General features: G+C 31.0%; 1 protein-coding gene across 1 annotated transcript in view; it reads right to left on the bottom strand.

Moving 5' to 3' along the window:
* Positions 1 to 11980, bottom strand: part of LOC129219048 (RIMS-binding protein 2-like) — a 147774-nt gene extending 135794 nt beyond the window's left edge. Inside the window, exons 1-2 of the mRNA XM_054853367.1 lie at positions 11966 to 11980; positions 7041 to 7190 (exon numbers count right to left, since the gene is read on the bottom strand). Coding sequence (XP_054709342.1) covers positions 7041 to 7190; positions 11966 to 11980 — 165 coding nt within the window. The remainder of the gene's footprint in view (positions 1 to 7040; positions 7191 to 11965) is intronic.
* Positions 11981 to 26933: the final 14953 nt, after the last annotated feature.

Here is a 26933-nt window from a genome sequence, read left to right as displayed (position 1 = left end):
TGTCATCAAGGAAACTATCCGTCAAGGAAACTATCATCTCACAAAAAACCTGTATTTTCATTATGATATTGAGAGCTAAGTATTACTACTATGTAGGCAGATCAATTTATTTAATGTAGTTTTTAGTAGATGTAATAAAATCGGGGCTGAAAATTTAATAGAAAATCAAAAATTAAATCTTAGCTCGATAAATCTGAGAATGGGTTATTAAAGTAAAAAAGCATTAAGGAATATGCACTGGTTATCGTAAATTAAGGAAAAATCACAAAAATAGCGATAACTCACTGAAAAATAAGTCAAGCTACGTAAAATTTGAATATTAAGCCAAGTTAGAATATCTCAATAAAAGTGCAATATGGAAATCAGTGGCACTGAAATCGGATTTGAGTCATCTGTGAGGAGCATAAAAAGTCCATGTTTGAGAGCAAGCATTTAAATTTCGCTGTGCTACTGACATAAGGAATTCGAGTTAGCCATTTTGTAACAATGACTTCCAGGCACCATTTGCGTGCAAAATTACGACGGAGAGCCATTGGGAGACCAGATACAGAAGTGGCCAGATAGCTAAATGTGAGTACATCTGTGGTTCATAGACTTTGGAGCTAATTTTAAAATACAGATTCGGCATCCAGGAGGTTCAGCCTTTGAGGTTATGTGCAAGCAGAAATGGAGCCGCTACTCTGACTCATATCAGATCCTCCCCTGCTGCAGCCACCAGAAGGTTGGTGTCAACGTCAACTGCGCGTAGAAGGCATCACGAATGTGGTCTGTTTGCGAGGCGACCAGCCATTTGAGTACCACTCACACCTCGCCGTAGGAGGGACTGTTTACAGTGGGCATGACAACATGTCCACGTGACGCCTTATCAATGGAGGGCTAGTCTCTTTACGGATGAGTCTAGATTAAGTCTAGAAAGCGATATTAGGCGTTATTTGATATGGAGAAAACCTGGAACCCGTTATCATCCGTTAAACATCTGCGAAAGATATGGATACGGAAGAGACAGCGTCTTTGTTTGGGGTGGCATCGCACAGGTGGACGCACAGACCTTCATGTCTTTCCAAGGAGAATCGTGAATGCTTAGGGATATAGAGCTGACATCCCTGATGCTTGTGTGCGCCCATATCCCGGGGCAATACATGAAGCTTTCCTATAATAGGACGATAACGCAAGACTACACAGAACAGAGCTCGCATCGTAGATGATTATCTTCAGCAGGATATAAATCTCCGCATGGAGTGACCAGCTCGATCCCTGGACTTGAATCCTATCGAGCACGTTTGGAATGCTTTAGGAAAACGTCTAGCTGCTCTCAACCCGCAACCTCAGACTCTTGCCACACTTGCAACCGCTTTGCGAGAGCAATGGCTTTTGCTTCCGATGGAACTGATAGACCGCATAATTGACAGCATGACACATGGCTGTACATGTTTTTGCAGCTAAAGGGGATCATATTCCATATTAAAGGTACTTTTCCTGTAACAAACTGACATCTTCGATTTGTTCATTTATACTTGTGCTAATTTCTATAATGCCATATTGGTCTGGTAAACTTTTTTATGTTACTTTATACATTACTATGTTTTGTAAACTCTGGGTTCTGCATGAAAAATTTTGAGTTATCGCCATTTTTGTGATTTTTCCTTGGGGGTACCGGGACACAGAAATCGTCAAATTTTGCAATTTTTTATCATTTAAAAAAATACTTCGTTTTTTTTCTGCTTAAAATGACGTTTGAATCTTGTTTCTATGTTAATTAGATCGAAAGATAATTATTATTTTTGTTGCATGCATTTAAAAAATAGGTACTATTTCTTACTTTAAAATATTAAACGCGTTTTTCTCCATGAGGCAATTTTTCCCGATATTTTGCATTCAAACTCTTTTAAGTCAAGAACTCATAAAGATAAAGTAATGAAATTTGGAGCATATCATTTTCAAACAGTTTACTTTAATGTTTGATCGGCAAGTTTAAAAAAAAAGTTTCTGCAAAAAATGTGATTAAAAAAAAAATATATATATAAATATATATATATATATATATATATATATATATATATATATATATATATATATATATATATAAAATATATATATATATATATATATATATATATATATATATATATATATATATATATATATATATATATAAATATATATATATATATATATATATACATATCTTTGATTTTTTCGAAATTTTTCTTGAAATATTTGCTAGTTTTTATTGAATGAATATTTCTTAAATTGCCAAATAAAAAGTAAAACTTAGATATGTGTACATAATGTTTTGAAAATTGTCCAAGAATATTTTGAGTTTTAGCGATTTAAAGCAACCCATTAAAAAAATTAAATTTAAATATACAGGGTGGTTATAAAATAACGTGAGGTGTTCAGAGCCCTCTAGCGAGTGAAGAAACATTGCCAAATTTCATGGGCATACACAGTAGACCATGGGATTTCGATTTCTGAAATTAAGAAAAATAGTACTAAAAATCGCAACCAGGAGAAATTTTGGCGTTGAACAGGTGTATTACTGTGACTATTGAAGAATGAAATGCTAACTGATAAAATATGCATCAATTTAATTCACAAAATATGATTTTTACTAACAAAAGAGGTTCAGTATGACCAACATCGAGATTTTCCAGGTGCTGCATACAATGCACAATATTTTCCACACCTCTGGGGAAGGGGGATTAATTTCGCCTACCTGTAACATTTTTCTAGTTTTGAAAGTTGAGATATTGGGAACAAGTCACAGATACACAACACCGTTACGAAATCCCCATCGTTAAAAATTACAAGGTGAAAGATTAAGCGACCACTGTCTCCATACCATAGGAAATGCATGACCAATAAAACTGCTATTAAAGAAATGTTGCCGCCATACATTCAGTACATAAAGCCCAACGTGGGGTGGTGCACCATCTTACATGAATATTACTCAGAAAGAAATCCTTGCTGCCGCGCCGAAATTTCTTCCTGACGACTTTTGGTAAAATTCTTCTCGTTACAAATTGAAATTTCTTGTTGGTTTTACTGAACCTCATTTGTAAGCAACAATTATTTAGCAAAAAACTTGATGTGTGCTGCATTTTTTGACATTTAGTTCTTTAGTATTCGCAAGTAATACACTTATGTAGCGCCGAAATTCACCCCTGGTGGTTTACTTTTGGTACTATTTTTTTATTGTAGAAATCAAAATTTCATGGTCTGTTATGTACGCTCACGTTATTTTATAATCACACTGTATATATATATTTTTAATATTTATGATATGATTGTTTGTTAGATAGGTGGTGAATCAATGCAAAAAAATTCAAAACTCTAAACTGTTTAATAATTATTTTTCAAAATGTGTTCCGGGCCCCCTTAATTTATGATAACCAGTGCATTATTCCTCATTCAACATAGAACTAGAGGGGGTTCAAAACCATGTTTCGTGCGTTATTTGGACCGCGCATGCAATAATAATTTACTGAAAAGTATTTGGGTAACTGCTTTCAAATGACATGACAAATTAAAAACCTTGACCTTAATGCAAAAAACAAAAATACATAGATGAAGTAAGATAATACAAGTTAAAATAATCGCTCAATGGCATATATCTAGAGCAGAAAGCTCACTCGTCGTAACAATTGGGTCCAAGTTCTAGGCAAGTAATGAGTGTTATTGATCGGTATACACTGTAAAAAAATTCCGAAACGTTACTGGTTATTTCCGTGGAACGTTTCGGAATTTCAGAGGTTTTCACCTATTTCCCCAAAAAATCAAGTATCTTCGCAAAAAAGTTTCCTGAATTCCTAAAAGATGCAGGAATGCAGACCTTGCACGGGTGTGAAAAATATTTTTTGCTACCAGTTTAAATATTGACTGAGCGTGTTTATTAAGTGTATCGGCTTTAGATTGGTTACGGCCCGTCCGGATTGACTAAGCTCCCAATGGGAGCAAATAAGTCACTGGATAGCCGCAGCCTTGCGAGGTAGGAATTGCAGGCAAGGAATATGCTTGGTTCTTGCTTGCGATTTTCGCGTAGCTTTGGCCATGGTTGCTCTAATACTTCTGGAGCTGTCTTGGTAAATCAGGAAGGTTCTAATCAAATAAAGTAAACCTATTTAAGGTTCAAGACTGGCTGTAACAGGGGAGATTTCCTAATATTTCAGAAAGGTTACTGACTTTTATCGGAAAACGTTCCTGTTTTTTGTAAGATATGTTACTGGTTGAAATTGGGCAAATCAGCTGCCTATTATTTTCCAGGAACATTTCTGAATCGTTTTTACAGTGTAGCACAAGGCTCTTCGCTTGATCCTGTTCTAGTAGTTCGGAGTCTACTTCAATCAGTCGATCCTTTAGTGATCCATTGCGGCATTTTATACTAGGTCAGTTTGAACAAAAATTATTGCTCAATTTGGTCTGTCGTTTAGGTTACAATTACAGACAAAAGTTAACAGATCAAAATATCACTACAACAACCTGGGGTAAGTGTTCTCGGCTTACAACCTCTGCTTACGTATGTTCTCTGCTTATAACCTCGAGTTAAGATTTACAACCTCATTTTAAGAGCACCGCAACAAGTGCTGTATGAAGTAACTATCATATTAAGAACATGAATGTATTTTTGCAAGTGCTGCTTGAACGATACAACGCAAATTCTCAAACGTTCGTCAAAAAATCCGCCGTCGAACCCTTTTCTGATTATTCTGAGATTCTACTATTCTATTTTTCTGAGATTCAGCACCCAGCTTAATTGCTTTACATAAAACATAGTTCCATTTATAACCATTACTATAAAAATTGTGTTGAAATTTTATTTTTCTTATTCCTACTAGGAAAATTTTTCTATTGCGAGATGTTTATGTGTGTCCATCAGAAAAAGATGATGTCTATCGGAAGTAGACATCATGATATGTATCGGAAGTTTTTGAAAAATGCTAAGAAAGCAGTTTGTTTGAATGAAGGAGGAAAAAACCAGCTAGATGATAATGTACATGTTCAACAAGATGAACTCCATCCATGCTTCTAAAATCTGTTTTCGCAATGCAGAGTTAAGATGTCACTCGCTCCCGGTGCTTATGTACATAAACTGAATGGTAGGGGAGACCAGGGCAGGTTTTCGCGCTTTTTTTTAATTATTTTTTTTTATTTTTTATTTATTTACCTAAGTTTGAAAAAACTGTACCACACTAATTCAGAGAAACCTTGGCTACAACGTGGAATTACTTACATCAATTAATTAAGCTTTGTTTTACAGAAAAATAGTTTTAAGTGTCGTTATGTCACGTGCGAAAATGTGCCCCGTGACCGGGGCAAGTTTTCGCATGCACTTATATCAATATAATTTAGGAAATCAAACAAAATATTTTCAAGGTAGGTTATTTATTGATTTTCAGTAATTATACACTGAAAAAAACTCATCACTAACTTGGCTACTTAATAATTTTAATACATGTAGAACTGTTCAAAACACTAAACGTCATCGTCACTGTCACAATTAATGCATACAAAGAACATAGGGTTTTCTTTGATGCAGGACTCGTGAGCCCATCTTTTGCAACGAGTGCACCGTACCCATATCTCTTTAGCCTTAGATTTACTGTACAATTCTATACAGTAAATGCAAGCAGTCTTCTTCCTCTTCATCACTTGATTCTTAATTTTCTTCGGGCTTGTTAGGTTTTCCAATTTGTCTCTTAAATAAACTCTTTTTTACATTTTTCTTTTCTTTCTTTTCATTCTCATTTTTCATTTGTTTTCTCTGCTTAGCTTGTTGCTGCTCTAGTCTAAGCTGCTCTTAGACCGGAGTGTCGGTCAAAATGGCCGACTTTCTCTGCTTTCTTCCTTTGCCGGTCTGTTATCTCGGACCCGCTTTTTCCAGAGGTCTCACTTCTTCTGGGGTACTACACTTTTACTACACTGCTACACTTTTCATACTTCTTCCTTCTTTTACTTTGTTGACAGCTTCTACCATAGTCTCTATGGTGAACTTGCCTCTTTGAAACTTCTTTTTGTAGTGTCCTACCACGACAAATCTGAAAAACCCAACACACAGATCAATATCAAGTCATAATAATCAAGTCATTCTGTGAACATATCAATTTAATGCTATTTTTATAAACACTTAAGCCTATTTTGTTTTAACATGTATCTCTCATGAATGATTGAGATTGTGATTTATTTTTTGTCTGTTTTTTGTTTAAAAATATATGTTGTCAAATAAGAAGCTTACTTTTTCATGTGTATTTAACTATTTATGCTTCATTTAAGAGTAAATAATATAATAAACATCGATAAATAGTAGCGATCGAAGGGGGCGGGGCATATTTTCGATGCGACGGGGCACGTTTTCGATGCGAAAATATGCCCCGCTTGGTGTTCGAAAACGTGCCCCGTCGCCATGTTTTTCTTTAAACTTCACGCAGATGGTCAAAAAAAAAATTATGGACAAACTATCACATCACAGGTAGCTCCTAAATGTGCTTTTTTTGAAATGTTACCATAGACAAAAACTTAACTTAAGACGTATATGTTTGTTTTTAGTTTAAATGAGGTCCTCAAAATTTACTTACCTGTATAAAAACAAGTGAAACTGACGTTACGCAGCGATATGAACAGCCATCCAACTGAAACTCTCGTAGTTGTCGTCTAGTGGCGCAGCCTTTCAATCAGTTTGGTCGGTGCTTCGCTCTACCGGCTCGTTAACGAGTTAAAGTCAAATCGAAAACGTGCCCCGTGCGAAAACCTGCCCCGATCTCCCCTACTGCATGGATGCATAACATAAATAGAAATTCAGAGATAGATAAATATTGAACACTATCCTTTAAATTTGATCAGAATAAACTATAGCAAATAGAAAACAAATATTTTTATCAGCGACATTTTGATTCAGTGAACAGGGAAGACAGCAAGTTGACTTAGAATATAATTACTGTAAATTTTCATAGATTACAATTAAATTTAACCATGCTGCTTAACATTTAAACCGTCAAAATTACTTAAAAAAGGGTGATAATTTTTATCATTTTGTCAAAACTTACCTCTAAGTTTTGAATGTTTTCCATCGCTTTCTGCTTTTCTGTTTCATTGGATATAGCTTTGATTTCCTCTTGTTTAGTCTGAAGTTCAGTGGCCGCCGCCAATTTTTGTTGCTCCAACTTTTTTCTCCTCTCATCAGCATCTCGAATTTGCTAAAAATAAAACCTGAAGCTTATACATGTATAAATAAATAAATGAATAAATGCATTACATTAATGACAAAATTGGTATTTGAATAGAGTATGGCAGAAAGATAAAAGTAAATGAAATGACAATCAAAACTACTGTTCTGAAAGATTAGTAAATCAGTTGATGTAACATAATATAAAAAGCAAACACTAAATCTGAAAAGTCAAAGAATATTTTTAGGCGAAATGTAACAGGGGATGAAATATTGCTTCAAAGTGTATCTGTGAAAGGTTAAGCTAATGAATGAACAACGGATACAGTCAAACACTTATGCTATAAAAACAATAGAATAAAGAAGAAAAGTTCTTGTCTATAATTCTGGAGCAATAAAAAAACCCTTAATGGTTTTGAAAAGCAGCTAAAAATTTTTGTCCTAACCTGTGGACAACCGCAATATTAAATGACATGGAAAGCTAACTAAACAAATGCACTATTTTAATACTGATAAACAAATTTAACGAGAAGTTATATTAAAAAAAGTGAAACCTCTAAATAAATTTTAAGAAGTTTATGTCACGTGTTTCATGAATATGCCTTCAACCATGTATCTTTTCTAATTTCCCCACCTTGTGTCGTGGTCATCAAATCTTTCCCAAAAGCCATTTTAAATTCTTAATTTGTGTCATTTTATTTTACCCAAATTTTTTTGAAGCTGTAATTTGTCACATATTTAGAAAAAACAGAATGTGCAGACCTCTTAAGGACGAAATGATTCTCCAATCTTATAAATTTCTGCTGATTAAGGATTCAGTGCTATATGATTGCTCTTACTATGAGTATTTGTTGTTTTGAGATAAGATTTTTAAGAATCGTCTTGGATCATATATGCCCTTTAAGTTCAAGTTTTTTAAAAAAATAAATTACACAGGACAACAGCAATATCAATGTCGATAAATTTGGAAATCATTTCATATGAATTTGGTGCGCTGAATTTAAATGTGGCAAGTGATTTTGCCTTGGAGAAAAAGCTGAATGTTATTCAGAAATCATTCATTGACTCGTTCCGCAGTACCAAAGACTGAATAGATTTGACGCTGAATTTCAGAACAGTAAGAGTGTTTTGTCAGAGCAGACTTATTGCCCCTGGTTAAATTACTAGAGATTGTACGAGACTTTTCAATCATTTTATTTATCTGTTTATTTATTTACTTTTTTGTTTTAAACTGCTGGAAAACGAGAGGAAAAAGCTATATTTGAAATCACGTTTCTTGACATCATATGATCACCTGACCTCTCGGGACAAATAAACCGCGTTTAAAATAATATCCTCGGAAAATTTCAGAACTGTGAGATCGTTTTTATTTTTTTTTCTGCAAATCCGTCATACCACTTGCAGTTTTTGAAGAAAAGTTGAACTAACAGTCAAAATCATGCCACCTATTCGCAAAAATCATTGGTGACACTTCTTCAATTGAACAAAGTAGCCCGATGATGTTAATATGTGTATTGTTAAAATGTATCTAGCACAAGAATCCTTTGCCTTTAATTTGATTCATTTCCAGAAAAGAACAATGTGTAAAATTTTCGGAAAAACTGGTGCGTTAATATAAACTATTTTCGTTATATTTTGCTGCTCGCGATTCTAACTAAGAATCATTCTTGATAAATTGAAATAAATATAAAAACGAGTTGATGTGTGCATCACATAACTTCCGTTTACACCAATTTAATGTTATTTCCTATTACCGGCAATTTTAATGTGATTCAATAGTTAAATCTCTAAATATCACCAACAGTGGCTAAATTAAAACCATATTTTAAAAAAAATCGCCAAATTTGTCGCCAAGTTAGTGGCAAAACTTGACAACCAAAAGACTGGCGATATATCGCCAAGTGTCCGCCAAATTATAACAACACTTGAGTTTGCATCGTAATTAACAACCCCCCCCAAAAAAGGGGCAAAAGACCCCTTTAGAAACATCCAAATGCAACCAAAAGGGGAGGTGCACAACTAGACCCCCACTAGAAGTCTACCTACCCAATTTCAACTTTCTAGGACATACTGTTCTTGAGTTATGCGACATTTATACGCACATACGTACATACGCACATACAGACGTCACGAGAAAACTCGTTGTAATTAACTCGGGAATTGTCAAAATGGGTATTTCGGGCGTCTATACGTTCTTAGGTATATATGCACGTGTGTTCGGTTCGAAAAAAAAATCTCAACATTCACTCGGGAGTGAGCAAAATGGAAATTAAGGTCGATTTTTGAGTGAAAATTTTTTCTCGAATACAATACTTCAGTTTAGCTAACTAATATATGAAACATTTGAAAATCCAAATTAATTATGTAATTAAAATAACATTTACTGTCCTTTAACAGGAAAGAAAAACATCACTAACACCAAACTAGCGATTGTGGTATTAATTGAAGATTTAAGCTAAACAGTTTATAGGTTAAATTAAAATAATAAAACTCTACGACAAATGTTTCTTAAGAAAATAGAATATGTTTAGGAAATGGAGTTAAACTTTCCCTATGGAAAGCGATTAGAATAAATTGAATTTCAAATAAGCCATGTTAAATTAGAAACTCCATTACTTGGAAAGAAAAGTTGAATTCCTTAATTGTCGAAGACTTTTATGAAAAGTTTGTTTAGCTAAAAACGTTGAATAACTACTTTTGAAATGTCCTTTTTTTATTGGGCAAAAAAGGGGGGAAATAATCATGTGGAGTATTTTTGCTTGAGAGTAAGTCAAACTTTGGCGGAATTAAAAGTACATAAAAGTATTTTTGATTTTTTAAAAAGAATGTTAAGAATTAAAGATAATTATATAACTGTTTCGATAAAAGAATACTTTTTTTTCGATTGCTTTTAAAATTAAACTTTTTGAGAATTAATAGAAAGATTAAGTACGGTTTATGAAGTGTGAATAGCGTCTGCATTGAATACAATGCTCGTAATTTATGGTATTTAAAAATTATTGATGAACGGCATGAAAACGTGCCCTGAAAATATTCGAATTGCTATTTCCTTAAAATATTTGACAGTAGTACCAGACATACTTTTATTGATTGGAAAGATTTTAAAAGTGAATTTGTACTGAGATTCTTGTCAGTTTATTTACCGTCGATATTTGATTATTGTGAGTTATATTCTTTTATCACTTTCTATCCTTGCTGCAGCTAAAACTTTAAATATTTTTCAAGCATCTACAAGAATAATGAAAAAAAAAAATTTTTTTTTTGAATAATACTTGGGGGAAACGGGGGCACATGTGAACAGTTTTTTTTTCATTTCTTAATGTCTCAAAAAATATTATCAATTTCCCAGATTCACAAGTGTGCCTATGATTGAATAGCCTTTTCTGCGTGCCCTGAATTTTTGTCAGGTTTTTTAAGATACTATTTCTTTAATCTACGGAATTTTTTTAAAATGTCTTCATTTGTTCACATGTGCCCCTAGAGACGGCGCATGTGAACAAGCCTGGGGTAAATATGAATACGATTGAAAAATGTAAGGCAAGCATCATATTTCAACGAAAAACTCTTTAATATAAAACATATAAGTAACCAATTACAGTGAAGGGTTTGTAAGATATACTATGTCAGTTTACATTGAAAAGTATCTGTCAATTATGAAGTTTTTTTTCTCCGAACTATATAATTCTGCTCACAGTCAAATTTTAAAGTTTCGTAGCATGTTCTGATCACTAGCTCCGACAAGAAAAAACTATTAAGATTAAACAATACTAATAATATTTTATTATGTAAGGTTTATTCTTGTTATATAGTGCGTTTAAACTTTCTACATAATATGATGATACCTTTCAAAAATATTTTAAATTTCAGTTTTTAGTTAAAGGACAATATTTTATCTGTTTTTTTCTTATAAATATTACATAACCTCTATACTGTTAGTCAACTACTCAGCAACAAAATAATTAAAAAAAAAAAAATAAAATAAATAAATAAATAGTTTTTAATAATATAATGATAATCAACAATAAATTCACAAATTGATTGAAGCAAAATATTAATTAAAATCTTTAGTGCTTTTTTAACCATTGTAATAACCATATATTAATATTCATAATACGGAGAGGATATGGGAACTCCTCAAAAGTGCCCCATCATCTACCTTAGAACTAATTTCCAAAAATAAATAATCCTTACATTCTTAAAGCATTTAATCATTGACATAAATTTACTTGAACGTTCTTTTAATGCTACTTAACAATTAAGTTTATCTTATTAGTTAATTTAAAATATGTTTATACTCGAAGAAGACAGCGATAAAATTACATACAACACCAACTAAAACAAAGAAGTTGTCACCACAAAATTATGAAATGGCTGATTGCTCAAAGGGTTTGACCAAGAAGTAGGATTGGTACTGCCATTACTTGAGAATTTGTCAAGGTTTTTTGCTTGACATTATCCTAGTAAAACATCCCATATTCACATGTGCCCCCTTATCCTTATTTACAATTTATCCCATAAATGTTTTGAATTCAGGTAGGTTCGGATTTATTCATTTTTTCGGTGGTAAAGTATTTGTTGATGCACTGTTAACTTTGTTTATATGATCGAACTGTGTTAAAGTTTAATAAGGTCAAATAATCCTTTCTACATATATGTTGTTTTTTCATTTTTATTGTTTGTGCAACAGTTATGTAAGAACAAATTTTATACTGTTTTCCTCAAAAAATTGAAATTTTTAACAAGCTTTTTAAAAATTTCAGGCAAAAATAAAGAGCTGAATAAAAATATAGTAATTAACTTACGTACCTCTTTAAATACCATTTTTCATATAAGGATTCAAAAACCATAAACTCTCGTGGGCAAACGAGATATCTACTGAACTCATAACTTCTCTATTGATCTTATAACTCCTCTTGTTTTCCATGTTTTGAGGATAGGGGTTGCTATGGTCTTAGCTCATTCAACTGATCGACTCAAATTTTGATTCCAAAAGTTGTTATAAATTTTCAAGGGTGCTTTCTTGGAAGTTCTACTCAATATAGTAAAAATTTCAGAAATTTATAATCTGCATCTGAGTGACTTTTTTGACTTAATTCCACAGCAGTAATATGAAATTCCTTCACGGAGAAATTCTAGATAACTAGTTAACAGTAAAATATTTTGGTGTCTTCTTAAGTAAAAAATAATAATAACGCGAATCGTCGCAACTACTCACAATTAATTTAAAAAATATATTCATTAAAATACAGCATTAACTTGATACGCATTACTGTATTTAGTGTTCAGAGGGAGTGTGAAATAACTTCTTGAAGATTTAATGATTTTAACAATTTTAAATTTGCATTTAGCTTTTGCAATGAGTCATTCCACAAACAAGTATACCGCTTTTAAAGGGTTAATTATAAAGGTTGTATTTTATTAATAATACTGACTTTCAATCATTAGGACCGAAATGATTTTCATGATTTACATAGAAAATCTCAGCAAATGAACTACTCACATATAATAATAAAAATATGTTCGTTAAAATATTGCACTAACTTTAGCAGTAATTCTTTTTAGGGTTCGGAAGGAGTGTAAAATAAATTCTTGAAGGGTTAACTATCAAGGTTGAATTTCTTAATAATAATGGTCTTCAAGCATTAGGATTGAAATGATTTTCATGATTTACAAAGAATATGTCAGTACATGAACTACTCACAATTAATGATAAAAATATGTTCGTTGAAATATTGCATTAACTATAGCAGTACAGTAAAACCTGTAAAGTTGACCATCTGTCTATGTTGACGGCTTTTGCCAGGAACGGAATTAGTCCTATCTTGTATAATGAAGGAAAACCTCTAACTTGACCACCTTTCTATCTTGACCACCTGTCTATCTTGACCACTAATGTACCTCAAATTTGCTTTGGAGTATTGTAAAAAACCCTTTGTAAGTTGACCACTTGGTTTTTTTTTTTAACTTAATTTAGCAAATTATTTTATTTTATTATTATTTTTTTATAGCTTTCCAAGAATATTTTTAATGCCAGACCAGCATTTTATCAACTAAATAAAACAGCAGCATAACTAAACCTCCTTGTAAGTTTAACTACATTAAAAACTACTAAGAACCCTTTTATACTCCAAAGTTGTTTTTCTTTTGTTGTTCTATTTGAGATTTCCTTTTGTACTCTCCGTTCAATGAAAACATGTGTCAGTAGAAAAGTACAAAGTATTTTTTTCCAGTTGCAATATTTTGTGGCAACACTGGAATTGTGCTAGAGTAAAAGTTACTTACATTGCAGCATTTCTGGTGCAAGGGATTAAGAGATAGGACATTTTCATTTTCAACTGCCTCTGAGAACTATGAGAGTCCAGCTTGTTGCTCTTTGTGTTATAGTTTTACATAAAATGGCATCAAAAAGAAAGTTAGTTGAACTTGAGATTGATAAAAAGTATGAAATATTAAAATCAATTGAAAAGGGAGAAATCCAGAGAGAATTAGCTGACACATATGGAATTTCCAAAACTAGTGTCTAATAAGTGCGCAAAATTTCAATAAGGAGTTATTTTGTTGAAAAGTAAATCATCATGGTTATAAATGTATTAAATGCATATGAGAAAAAAAATAAGCGAAAAATTTGTTATTTTTGATTAGCTAAGAATTTTTAGGAACTATTAATATCAAATAACTTTTTATAAACAATGATTTTTTTTTATTCAACTTAATCAAATTTTAAATTTACATGACACATTATACGTCATTCTGAAAAGATAACCTCTAAAAATATTTGAATAACATTTTGAATTATTGTTTCAAAGTTATGTTAAACAATGAAAGTGAGTTGAACGGAAAGAGTAAGTGTCAATTAGTCAAAAATGAGTACATGGTGCAAGAAATGACGAAAAAAAAATCACTACCCCCTTTATAAGTTGACCACCTGTCTAAGTTGACCACCAAAGTACTGCACCGCAAGTGCTCAACTTACACAGGTTTCACTGTATTACCTTTTTTAGTGTTCAGAAAGAATGTAAAATAACTTTAAAGTTTCAACTATCAAGGATGATTTTTTTTTTAAATGCTGGCTTTCAAGCAATAAGGTCAAAATTATTTTCATGATTTACATAGAATATGTCACTAAATGAACTACTCACAATCAATAATAAAAAAATATGTTTCTTAAAATATTACATTAGCTTTAGCAGCATTACTTTTTTTAGTGTTCGGAAGGAGTGTAAAATAACTTCTTAAAGAATCGACGTTAAAAAAATAAATAAATAAATAAAAATTAAAAAAAAAAAACATTAACTTTTAAAATGAGTCAACCGACAAAAAATTCTTATTTCGACATTCATATCGTTTTTAAAGGGTCAACTAATACGGTTGAATTTGTTAATAATGCTGACTTTCAAGCATTAAAATTGAAACGATTTTCATGACTCGCACAGTATCTCACTAAATGAACTTTTTTGAAAGAGCTATGACATTTTGAGCAATTACGTATTAAAATACCATGAAACGTATTTAATGCGACACAAAGGATGATGCTTCATTGAAAATTAAAGGTAAGGAAGAATAATGCACAAATGCACTCTTGTATTTAGTCACAATGTTCATTGAAAAATTATTAGTAGGTGTGTTTGTTGATCCTGCCATCCTGTGGTGAAGTTGTAAACACAAACTCTTGGTCAAAACTAAAAATATTCGACCTCTGTTTAAGTGTTTATATCAATACTTTTCTGACAGAATTTCCTCAGTATTTTCTTAAAATGGTAACATTAGTTTGTTGCATATGTAACAGGGAACAGTGCTCTATGAAATTAAAAACGGTAAAATAATAGTAATTATTTTTTAATAATTAATTTGTAAAAAAAATAACTGATAAAACCTATATTGTTTTTATGCTACACAATAATTCATTCAATAGTTTTTAGTCATAAAGCATATATGCAAATGCTTCGCCATGCTATAATTATTGGACTTAAGCAGTTTTTACCTCTTGCTTGGCGGTAAAACTTACATTCATTTTTGTACGCCACTAAAAAAAGAAGACAACTTTTATCCATCGTGTTAAAAAAAATCTTGAAAGCCTTCACTGTCAAATATATACTTCCTTAATTCACAGAAAGGGCGACCTTTTCTAAATTCAAGAAACATTCCCATCTTGAACAACAAATTAAAACTACTTAAACATTTTAACATCTTTTTATATTAGGGAAAAGCACATCTGTACTTACTAATCTATTTAGCCTCTAAATTTCATTTTCTCCTTCCATTTTCGTAATTTTTATGCTGAACATCATATATTAAAAAGATCATTTAACGATAAAAGTAAAAATTTAGCTTGACAAATTAAGTTACTGAAGCCCAGGTTTTCTCAAACATTTTTAATGTATTATGTATTTTCTATAGATTTTTTAAAAAGAGGAAAGGGGCCACAAGAGGAAATATTTTGAAGTATAATATTATTTTTTTTTCAATGTCTTAACTTACTCTGAAAACTGTTCAGAAAAGTTTCTTTACATTTTTGGTTCAGGCGACTAAGATAAATTAATTATGCGTCGGAAATTTGAACGCACGAAAGATAAACGACACATTTGGAATTGTACAACGTAGCAAGATTTGGATATCAAAGTGATTTTTCTTTAGATCCCTTAAATACTCTCATAACTAGTTAACTGTAGAATTAATGATATAAGTCGCTTGTTTATATTAGCAGGCTTTTGCTTAATCGAGCAGTCCCTTCAGTATGTGTCTCTTATTCTGTTAAGCTTAGACCTAATTGGAGACGAGACATTTTAATTACATTGGACAAAGATTTAGTCAGACGTTTTAATATACTTAAAGCTTTAAAATGTCGATTTAGGAAATTTGCTCCTATTTAAGATTCATTGCATTTGTCTCTGACATGCATAAAACGTCCTTTTAATTTTAAAAGACTGCTTAGAGGTTGTACAGTTAACGGAAATTAAAAAATACGTTTGTGTAAACAAGTTTTTGGTGACGATTTTGTTAAAAAACTTTCGCAAATCAGCAAGTAAATGACCCACTTATTCGTTTACTTATTCTTTTGCAAATTTATTTTTCACTGTTCAATCTAAAATTAAGAATTCGCAATATTATGTTAAGATTTGACCGTCCCAAAATTAAGTAATTACTTGAGATTTTATAATAAGCTTTCTCACATTAAACAACTGTATGGTAATGGTTAATGTCATCCTAAGACATTTCCTTAGACAGCGCAATTGGGCCATTTCAGGAAAAATGGTCATTTTGTCCCGCACGTGACGCCTCATATATGGCATTAAAAATAGTACTTTAAAATATTAATGAACATTTTTTTTATGCTTAACAAATTACAAATTTATACCTTAAGCAAAAAATTTCGTCATTACCCTTCAAAACTATTACTTTTTAATGAAATATATAAACAGTCACGTGCGGGACAAGCGGGTTGACTTTTTCGTGGAATGGCAGAATTATATATTTTACTTTCGCGTTCATTTAAAATTTCCTAATTTTATTTTATTGAACTCATTACCTTCAACGTTATTATTATTGTTATTTTTTATCAATATAAGTATTACTATTCGTTTTACTAATTATAATTATTATTTCCGCTATTATTATTGTTATTGTTGTTCTTTTGTCATTATTTCTAAATTTCTCGATAACGACAAATTGCGACAAAAATGTTATCGATTATTGAACCGATTAAACCTGGATTAATAAATCAAACGAAATGAACTGAAAGAAATATGCAAACTGTATCGTAGAACCAATTTTTTTTAGATAGACATCGTCTGATATTTGTCGCAGCCAGAATTACGTGATATGCAATAAACACTTGATTGTCGAAGACGGATACAGTCTTTTTTTTTTAATCTTCGGTAGTAAAAAGTTGTTGATAACATTTCTGTACCTCAAAGCAAAAACAACACAAGTCACATAATCGCGACTTTACAGGAGAGAGGAAAAGAGGTTGTCTGAGACGCTTGCTTTTTTAACGCTGGTAAAAAAAATTACAAAAGATTGTTTTTTAGAATTTCGTTCACATGGCTCGATGCAGAATAGGATTCCACATACAGTGCACTTATAAACTGAAAATTGCAGTTTTTGGACTAACGTCAACCTGGATCTGAGGTACAGATTTATGAAATAAGAAAATAAATGGAAAAAAAAAATTAAAAAGCCATGATAGCGTGTAACAAAAGAACTGTAACTACTTGAGATTCTGTGACTTTTCAAGAACTTTGACGATTTGATAGCCTATAACTTAAGACAAAAAAATCTGTAAACAATCAGTGAAAGTTACAAGATTTCCAGTAGTCAAAGTTCTGTAACGATATGCTGCCGTTGTTTAGTTTATACATAAAAATGATTTTACTAAGGAAATTGGTTTCAGCCCGCAAGTTTAGATTTTGTACATGTTACAGAACTAACGAATTTTCTAAGAATAAATGAATGGTTAAAAGTTATCCAGAGTCTCATAGTCAGCGCTTAAAAAACAAATAATATCTGATAACACAATGCGGTGTTTAACACACAAAGACGGAATGTAAAAGTTATACAGCTAAAAATTAAGTTTTTACTGTAACGGTTATGGGCATAAACTTACAGAAAATGAATATTACGAATGTTGCAATACGGGAAAGTGTTTAAATTTAATACAAAGGTGTTCTTCCTGAAACAAAGTATGTCACGGTAAAATTTCTACAAACGTTATTTCGTTTGAAAAATATCTTTTCGTTCTGTTGTGAAAAACTTCTAAATAGTCAGTTCTCTTAAAAGGAGAAAAAGAACGCACTAAAACCCCCAGCGCAAAATCTTAAAAATTTTCCAGTCTGGTAGATTTAAGAAAAATAATAGTTTACAAAAATGTACATACGGTTACAGTTACACACCTTCTATAAAACAAATACAATTATAAATTATTCATCTTGAAAATGAAATGCTGTATACATATAGTACAACCAGATTTATAATTTTGAAAATATTTTTTTTTCTCCTAATGAAATAAACTTGCAGTAATTTTTATGACTACAATAAAAAGAAATTTGTTTCTAATATCTTACAAAGTATATTTAGTATGCATTTAGTACAAAGTTCCAAACATAAAGATTCGAATCCTATTTTCGTGGTTAGAACCGCTGCCTTTCTCCTGTGGTTTGTGGCAACGCATGGTAATCTGAATGATCAACTAAAAGGCACGGATTTGAAGTGACAATTATATTAAGAGACAACACTTAATTTCTTCGGATACTCAGTCTGTCCAATGAGGGATAAAACTAAGAAGTACAGAAAAGAGGAGAGAAATATATTACGATAAACAAAGAATAAAACATAAATTTTGGGCTTCATAAGAACTGCCTTTTTTGCACTTCTAAAATATTTCTAGTTTCCTTAGGCAGCTCTTTTCATACAAAGCTTTAGAACTTTTGGATTTCTTCTGAACTTTCGTTTTCAATTTCTCTTTCTCTATAACGTTTCAAAATATTTCTTTCAGTGAAACACTACGCACTCAACAGACTAAGTAATGGATTAAAATCTCTTAAATCTACGTTGTTAAAAATGTGTAAGAAATGTCAGACTTAATAACTGTGATTTATAACTAATAATTTCTTGCATTTAACTTCTGTTTTAATCTTTTCCTTACACTGTTCCGCTGCAAATAAAAATTAATATTTAAACGATTATTTTTGCTCACCGAGGCGAAATCTGATGACATTATAGAAAAAAAAAACATCTTTACTTTCTTCTTTGCTCTTTAATTTGCACATGTAAGTTGCAAAAAATATATTGTTGAATAATATATTGTATATGAACGACTTCAAAGATCATTTATAAAGAGGTTCAAGAAATCAAATATCAAAACATCGAGTAAAATCTGAAAATTCAAGCTTATTGTAAAAAAACATCGTTGATTTCTTCTTTGCCTCTTATTTCGTACATAGATGTTACATAAAAGAAATATAAATGATTCATTTCAAAGACTACATTCATAAAGAGATCCTAGAAGAAATGTACTTCAAATATCAAAACATCGAGCTAAATTCTGAAAATTCTAGTTTATTGTAAAAAACCGAAAAAGAGAACTTATTCAAACCAATAAAAACTAAATCATGCGCTTATCTGACATCTTTTATTACAAAAAACGATTTTCCACTCATATTTTGTGTTGATTTAATGTTGTTCACTGCACTATTATTTAATGCTAGTGACAACTTCAGTACAATTGACGTTTGCTCTATTTTCTTTACTCCTCTTCAAAGAAAAGTTGAATATTTTCATCCATCAACTCATAAAAGAATCAATTTATAATATCTATAAAAAATCGCAGCGGAAAATGATCATTTGTCTGTAAAGCATTCCACAAATGTTTTTGAAATCTTATATTTAAGTGAATACATGTCAGAAATTTATCATTGTTTCGTTTATATAGAGACTTTTGTATTGTTATAAATATATTCCAGAAATATGTATTTGATTAATGACAACATTTCTGCAGCAAATCTTGACAGAGCAATATTTCTCCTGCATAATAGGTTTATGTTTAAATGAAATAATGCTCTTAATATCTGATAGGTGCTACATCGCCTCCTTATATGTATACAATGGCAGATCCAGCTACTGGTTTTTAACGGAGGTTATTATCGTATCGGGGATCAAAGTACAACTTTTGGTCTCAAATAGGGGATTTGGGGCTATCTTTTTGAAATAAATGCGCGCAAAGCGCAGTTTTAGGATATATTTTGCCGCTTAAGAGGAGGATGTCATGACCCCTCTATCCCCTCTGGATCTAGTTCTGATTTGTACATAGACTAGTACACATACGTGCGCATGATAAGCATAACGTTAAATGTTTTAACTGGGCTTTAGACCCATGTTTTTATCACTTTTGCTGGAATTGTACTTTTAGTTGCTGAAAATTTCTAAAAATATAGTTTTGCTTAAATAGAGACAATTAGGATATCACTGCAACTGAATCGATTTATTTCGAATGTATCGAGTACACTTAATTCAATATTTTGAATTAATAAATTAAATTAGCCAATCAAATAAAATGAACATGGACAGCAGAAAAAAAAATGTTTAAAGTGTTTTTGCGATACACTAAACTAGTTGGCATTTCATTTCGTATTTTTTTGCTTTTTCCTGTTTTGCACTTATTTGAAACGCACTCTTTACTATCATTTCCGATTTAATATGTATTTAGAAAAAATTCGAAGCAAGATTTAAATCCTGTTTATGTCATTAAAATGCATTTTAATAATATTAAAGAATAGCGTTTGAACTTCTGCTGCATCCAGTATTAATATTTATGTAAAGAAAAGAGATTGTAGGCATTATATAGTATACACATTTTTCGAATTTTAAATAATAAATAAACCAAAAGCAAGATTTCCATAAAAATAACAACCAAAGAAACGAATACAAAAATCACGCAAGAGTTTCATTTATGTAAAGCAACTTGGATGGGTGGGGAAGAAATATAAATTAATAATTTATTTTCCTTGGAATTTGGCTTGACTTCAAAAGTCAAGGGTCATCATTACACATGCTGCATTGCTCAGTATCTAGAATGATGTGTAAGCAATTTGTAACTAAAGCCTTTTGGTTTTAATGAACTATTTGTTATGATAGGATTTAAGTATTGCTGTAAGCATATAAAACATCGGAGAAGCTGAAGAAAATATTTGCATGAAGTTAATATTTTCCTTTTTAGAATTTTAAGACAACATAAGAGTGTGGCGCTAAAAATTGGTTTTTGATTAAGAGGACGACAAATATTTAGACAAGTAAAACGTATTTAGATCAGCATACTATTCTTTCATGAAGAGAGATGTTCTACAATTTCGCAGAAAAACTAGCTCATATTTTTTAGGGAAAATAATCACATCCGTCTTCAACTGAAACTTCAACAACATGTATAAGTATCAGTCCCAATTATAAAGGAAAAATATTGAGCATCTTGAGTGTCTTCTGTTCGTAAAAGGTAACTAAAGGACAAATAATAACAACAAAACAAAAAAAAAAAAATGAAAAGAAAAGGAAAAACGATCCAAAGCATCTTCTTCACATATTCAACGCCTAACAAGATAAATAGATTTGAAAACTAATCACAAAAAGCAAAGAGATGATATCCTAACAATCTTCAAGAAACATGCTTTGATTTGAAAAATGTTTATGCTTAAGAGTATATTACAAGGAATAACTTTAAGGGCGACTTTTCAATTAAACAACTTTAACATTTCCTTCTCCTTATTATTATCCCATTAGTATTACTAGATTCACTTCTGATCTATGAAATTCCTTTTATTGATCGTTTTGTGGGAAATTTAATATAAATACTTAAACCGATTTTTTTCGGAAAAAAAGAAAATGTTCAGCATTTTGACGCCCTGATCGTTTTTTCCCCTGACTTTGGTAGATACACTGGATTTTGACGTCACCGTGGTTACGCTACTTGGTTGAAAGACAAAATTCCGAGACTAAAAAAAATAATAGATAATTCTTTCTTATACAACATTAAATGATATATTCCAAGCAATCCAGTCACTATGTTGGTAGAGCAAAATTTCCCAAAAAACATTTTTACTTAAAACTACCGCTTTAGTTTTAACTTTTTGAAAATGTAAAATGTTACCTATTTTGAATTATGTACCTCACGAATAATTCTTTTTTCTACAAAATTTTATGACTTAATTAAACTTGCGCGACCATTATTTGTTTAAAACATTTCCAGAGTGATATACATACCGAGAAATTATTCAGAATCAATTTTTTAGGAATTTGCGCTGTGCATGTTATTTTCCTTGTACGTTGAAGTGTTTTGGCTTGCAGGAGAAATTTCAGTTTTTTTCTGAGAAAAAGAACAAATTCGTGTGAGGATAAAAGGTTTAATAAGCATTGAATTGCTTAAATTGTACTCAAATATCCATCGAAACATGTTTTAACATGGTGTCATTTAATATCATCATCATTGGCGCGACAGCCCAGTTTGGTTCCTTGCCTTTTCCATAAGTTTCTTCCAGTTGGATGTATTTATCGCTTGACTTCTCCAATTTCGGGATTTAATAGTTTTGAAGTTTCTTTCCAAGCAATTCAGCCATCGAATTTTCGGTCTTCCTCCCAGACGTTTGCCCGGGTCTTGCATTTTGGTTAGTTTTAGTTAGATGGTCTTGCATTTTGGATCTTAAGTGGGATGGATACAGGGGACATGCGAATTACATAACCTGCCCATCTCATTCTTTGCAATTTAATGTATTTTACTACGTCTATATCTTTAAAGCATCTGAACAGCTCGAAGTTATACTTTTTTCTCCATACTCCATTTATTTCCACTCCCCCAAAAATGACGCGTAGAATTTTTCTATAGAAAATAGACAAAAGAGACTTGTGTTTTTGGTTTCTTTACCCATGCCTCTGAACCATAAGTCAGAACTGGCCTAATGACGTAATGATGGTTTTATAAAGCAAGTTTTTTGTTTCGGTCTTAATAAGTTTAAATTAGAAGTATTTTTTCATACCAAAATAGGCTCGGTTTGCAGCAATTAATCTAATATTTAATTCTGGTCCTAAATCATTCTGGGCATTTACTTCAGTCCCAAGGTATTTAAAGGTGTCTACAGAATGAAAACTATAAGGGCCAATAGTAAACTGAAATCAGCATTGTTTTGTTTAGGACATCATTTAATCCAAAGTTAAATATTGAAACTTTGAAGAGTCAGTCAGCTTTTGTTTTGGGTCACAATAAAAAAATATTAAAAATAAAAGTAGATTTTCTGTATTAGAAAAAAAATATTACCTTCTTCATCTGTGCTCCTAATAGCGAAAAAATAAGTTCTTTTATGCGCTTAGTAAAGGTAATTATTCGATCTCTAAATGCTGTTAAAAATAGAAATCAACTCTTCAATATGCTTTTGGATACGACTCGTAAGGAGTTAATTCATAACCTCAATAAGGATAGCATTTTCAGTGCTCCTGTGCATTTAGCAAGAACAGCAACTATCTCTCTTATGATTGTAATAACTATATTAACCAGAGCTCATACAATCGTAGTAAAGAAAGTAACCAGCGCTTTTACAATCTTGATGAAGATATTAACCAGCTCACTATGGTCTTAATTATCAAATCTGCATTTTTAAGAACGGTAATAATCAGCTCTTACAGTTAATTGATAAAAATAGTAATAAGCTATTACATTTATTTGATAAATATAGTAATAATCATTTAAATTTACTTTATAATGATAGAAATCAGCTTTTTCATTTACTTCATAAAGATAGTAATCAGCTTTTACATTTACTTCATAAAAATAGTAATCAGCTTTAACAATTTCTTGATAAAGATAATAATCAGCTGTTATAGTTTCCTCATAGAGAAAGTAACCAGCTTTTTTAGTAGTTAGTAAAGAATGTAATAAGGTCAGAACAAGTTCTAAGATTCAAGATAATTGTCCCCTTTTAATAGATATATCAAAACATAGATATAGAACGAATAGATATGTTTAATAGATATAGAACGAATTTAGCCTGTTTTTAGTTTTTAATTAATTACTATCAGACTAGTTTAGCATTCTCTGTTATATCTTATAATGGTATTTAATGATATAAACTACTTAATAAATTAGATATAATTACATTTTAAAATAAAGATATGAAAAGTCATTCCATCGTTTTTAGCTTCATATTAAATGTTGTTTTTGAACGCAAATGTAAAAAAAAAAAAAGAGTTTTACCTCAAATTATAGATAAGTATGTAATGCTTAATTAAGCAAGAGTGCCTTACGTTAAATATAAAATCACATGAATAATTTTTCGCTAAGTTCAAAACATCAGTTTACACAAAGGAGAATAATGTGAAAAAAGTTATTTCAATTGATTTAGTTAGCTACGAAACAAAACCTTTCTACATTATCTTGCCCAATTTCTTCCAGCATAAACAAGTATAAAAATAATTACATTTCTAATACATCAGAAAAAATTATTCCATTAAAAATACATTTTTGTGTGAACATGCTTTGCGGAAAGAACAACTTATGCCTGGAATTAATTTTTTCCCTTTTATAGATCGCTATTTAAATTCCTTTGCTAAAAAATGTGGACAGAGAAAACTCGGTAAGCTGGTTATTATTTAAGGAAGAAAAGTCAAATATTTGATAATTAAAGCGCTTATGCACTTTTAAATATTTGTTTAAATCTATACCAATATAATCTGCTTCTTATGAAGAAATCTATACTTTTGTGCTAAAACATACTTTGAGACGTAAGTTTTGATTAAACATTCTTACATTAATTATGAAGTTTGCTTTCTTTCATCGCATGTTTTGCTGAGATTTACACTCTATTGTTAGATGGTAGATTTTCTTTTACGCTTAAAATAATTTTATTTTTTGAAATTATGGTCTGTATTAAGCAATAGTATAAATTGTGGAAATTCGACTTATTTTTTACAATGTCAAACTGGTTGCCTTATACTGGTGCCTCGCAGGATGTATTCAAGAATCCATCTAAAAAAATATGTTAGGTTTCTTAAAATTTATTGAAGTACCATTCTTTAGTTTCACACATAAAATTTAAACTTATCTATTAATTTTTTGTCTTGCATTGACTATTGTTTATGTATGATTTCATAAATGGCTTAATAAATTAATACAGAATACTTTTTAAGTTAACGATAGTCTTACAATTACGTATTAATAATTATTGTACGTCTAGTCTCATAAATACATACGTATTAGTAAAATTGTTTTCAATGTTAAAGTGGTAACCTTATACTAGTGCCTCGTAGAATTTATTAAAGCGTCAGTCTTTGATAAAACACTATTATGCTGTTTTTAAAAATATTTTATTGCAAGTACTATTCTTCAGTTCCAGAAATAAAATTTAACTTTGTTTTAGCAAATAAATGCAAATGCATTTTAAGTTCATATTATTTTGTACAATTATTAAATAATAAACGTATTAGAAAATAATATAAAAGCTTAACATAACAAAAATTGAATTTGTTTCTAACAAATTCAAGTTTTCGCAATCAAGGATTGGCGCCAGGTATTAAAATTGTTCTTTTGCTTTTTCTTTTTTTTAAATTTTATTTATTTATTTTTTTTTTGCCTTTCAATATAATTAAACTCTTATACATTGAATGGTCTTTAGTTCATTCTTCCGTGATTCTTATCGTTAACTTTTATTGTTTACTAGCAGTACCTGCACGGCGATACCCGTAATAAGAATTTAAAGGAAGTCCATTGAATAAAAAAATCCACTCTCTTCTAATGTGAATTGATCATTTTTCTTCAACTAAAATGCGTACACACCTTTTCGAAAAACCTATTGTTTCTTTGAAATTTAAAACTATTCGACAAAACACATAAAATGATTAATAGCAGCTTTAAAACTCAAAATAATCTTTCAACTGTATTTAGTTCATCGCTTAACGTGCCAAGCAACCACTCTACAGCAACCCTGTTTTTTAGCAAGTAAAGCGGTTTTTTTTTCTGTCATTTAAAATGTCTCGCCAAATAAACAATACTATAGTAAAAACGTTATAAAGAACAATCGCAGTTGAATCATACGACAAATCAAACCATTTACTTAGAATAAGTAACTATCTTCATCTATAAGAACAAAAACAAACGTTGAAGAAATAAGGAAACAAACCCCAAAAGAAAAACCCTACAAAATCAAATTACCTACCTAAATATCGAGAGAAAAAAACGCATTCAAAAATCAGTTCGCTGATCACAACAGTCCCACAATAGCGTAGCGTCTGAGTCGCGCGACATGGTTCCTCGCAGCTATCGGCATTGTCGGCCAGCGCAATGTGGATGAGTTAACTTACCCCGCCGTCTATTTAAAATTCATAGAAATAAACTTAACCCACCATCTATTAGGAATTCATGAACTAAACAATTAATTAATGTAATTTGCAATTACAAACATTTCGGTCAATCTGATTTTTTTAAAAAATAGCCTTCCTCAACAAATGCAGCACAAAAAGAATTTTCAAATTCGAACCAGTAGTTCCCGAGATTCGCGTAATCAAACAAACAAACAAACTCTTCAGCTTTATATTATTAGTATACATAGGAAGATTGAAGGCCAACTAAATGTTTTTAACATTGTGTGGGCATCATTGAGATTGGGAGAAATTTCAAGAATAGTAGAAGCAGCCAAGTAGTTATGTCAGAGCATAACTACTCGGCATATGTCCGGCTTTGGTTAGTTGAGCTATGATCTTGACAATGTTTATCTGATTTTGGGGTGTTCATTGAAAAAAGAAATAAGCTGTTGCCGCATATTTGAGTTAGAATATCTTTGCAAAACTACCACAAAAGCAATCCAACTCAACTCAGAGTTAATTACCGTTCCCTATTATCCGAAACAGAGGCAAACATAGTCAAAGTCGCAGCTCAACTTATAAGAGTGCATCATACGAGTGTAAGAAGAGTTGCTTTTTTTAATGCAAAAATACATATTTTTAAAATTTTTGTTTGCGTTTAGAATTGTATTTACACAAATTATATCTCTCGATATTTTTTGCATAAAATATGGTTATGGAAGTTCATTCAGTGTTTTGGAATTTATTCATGAAAAATATGCATCTTTTAAATAGAGAAATCTGTAACGGAAGTTTTTTGCAACGGCATTCGGTGTAAACAAGTATTTTCCGAATATCTGAAAAAGAAAAATGCAGTTGTAATTTTTAGTTTAGGCTCAACTCAGATTAATAAACTCAGATTATTCTAATCCCAGACTCCTGAATTTCACTTTAGGTTCAATGTTAT

The sequence above is a fragment of the Uloborus diversus genome, chromosome 3, assembly GCF_026930045.1.
Source record: "Uloborus diversus isolate 005 chromosome 3, Udiv.v.3.1, whole genome shotgun sequence".
NCBI lineage: Eukaryota > Metazoa > Arthropoda > Arachnida > Araneae > Uloboridae > Uloborus > Uloborus diversus.
Note: the sequence above shows the minus strand (reverse complement) of the source record. Positions and strands in the feature narration are given on the sequence as shown.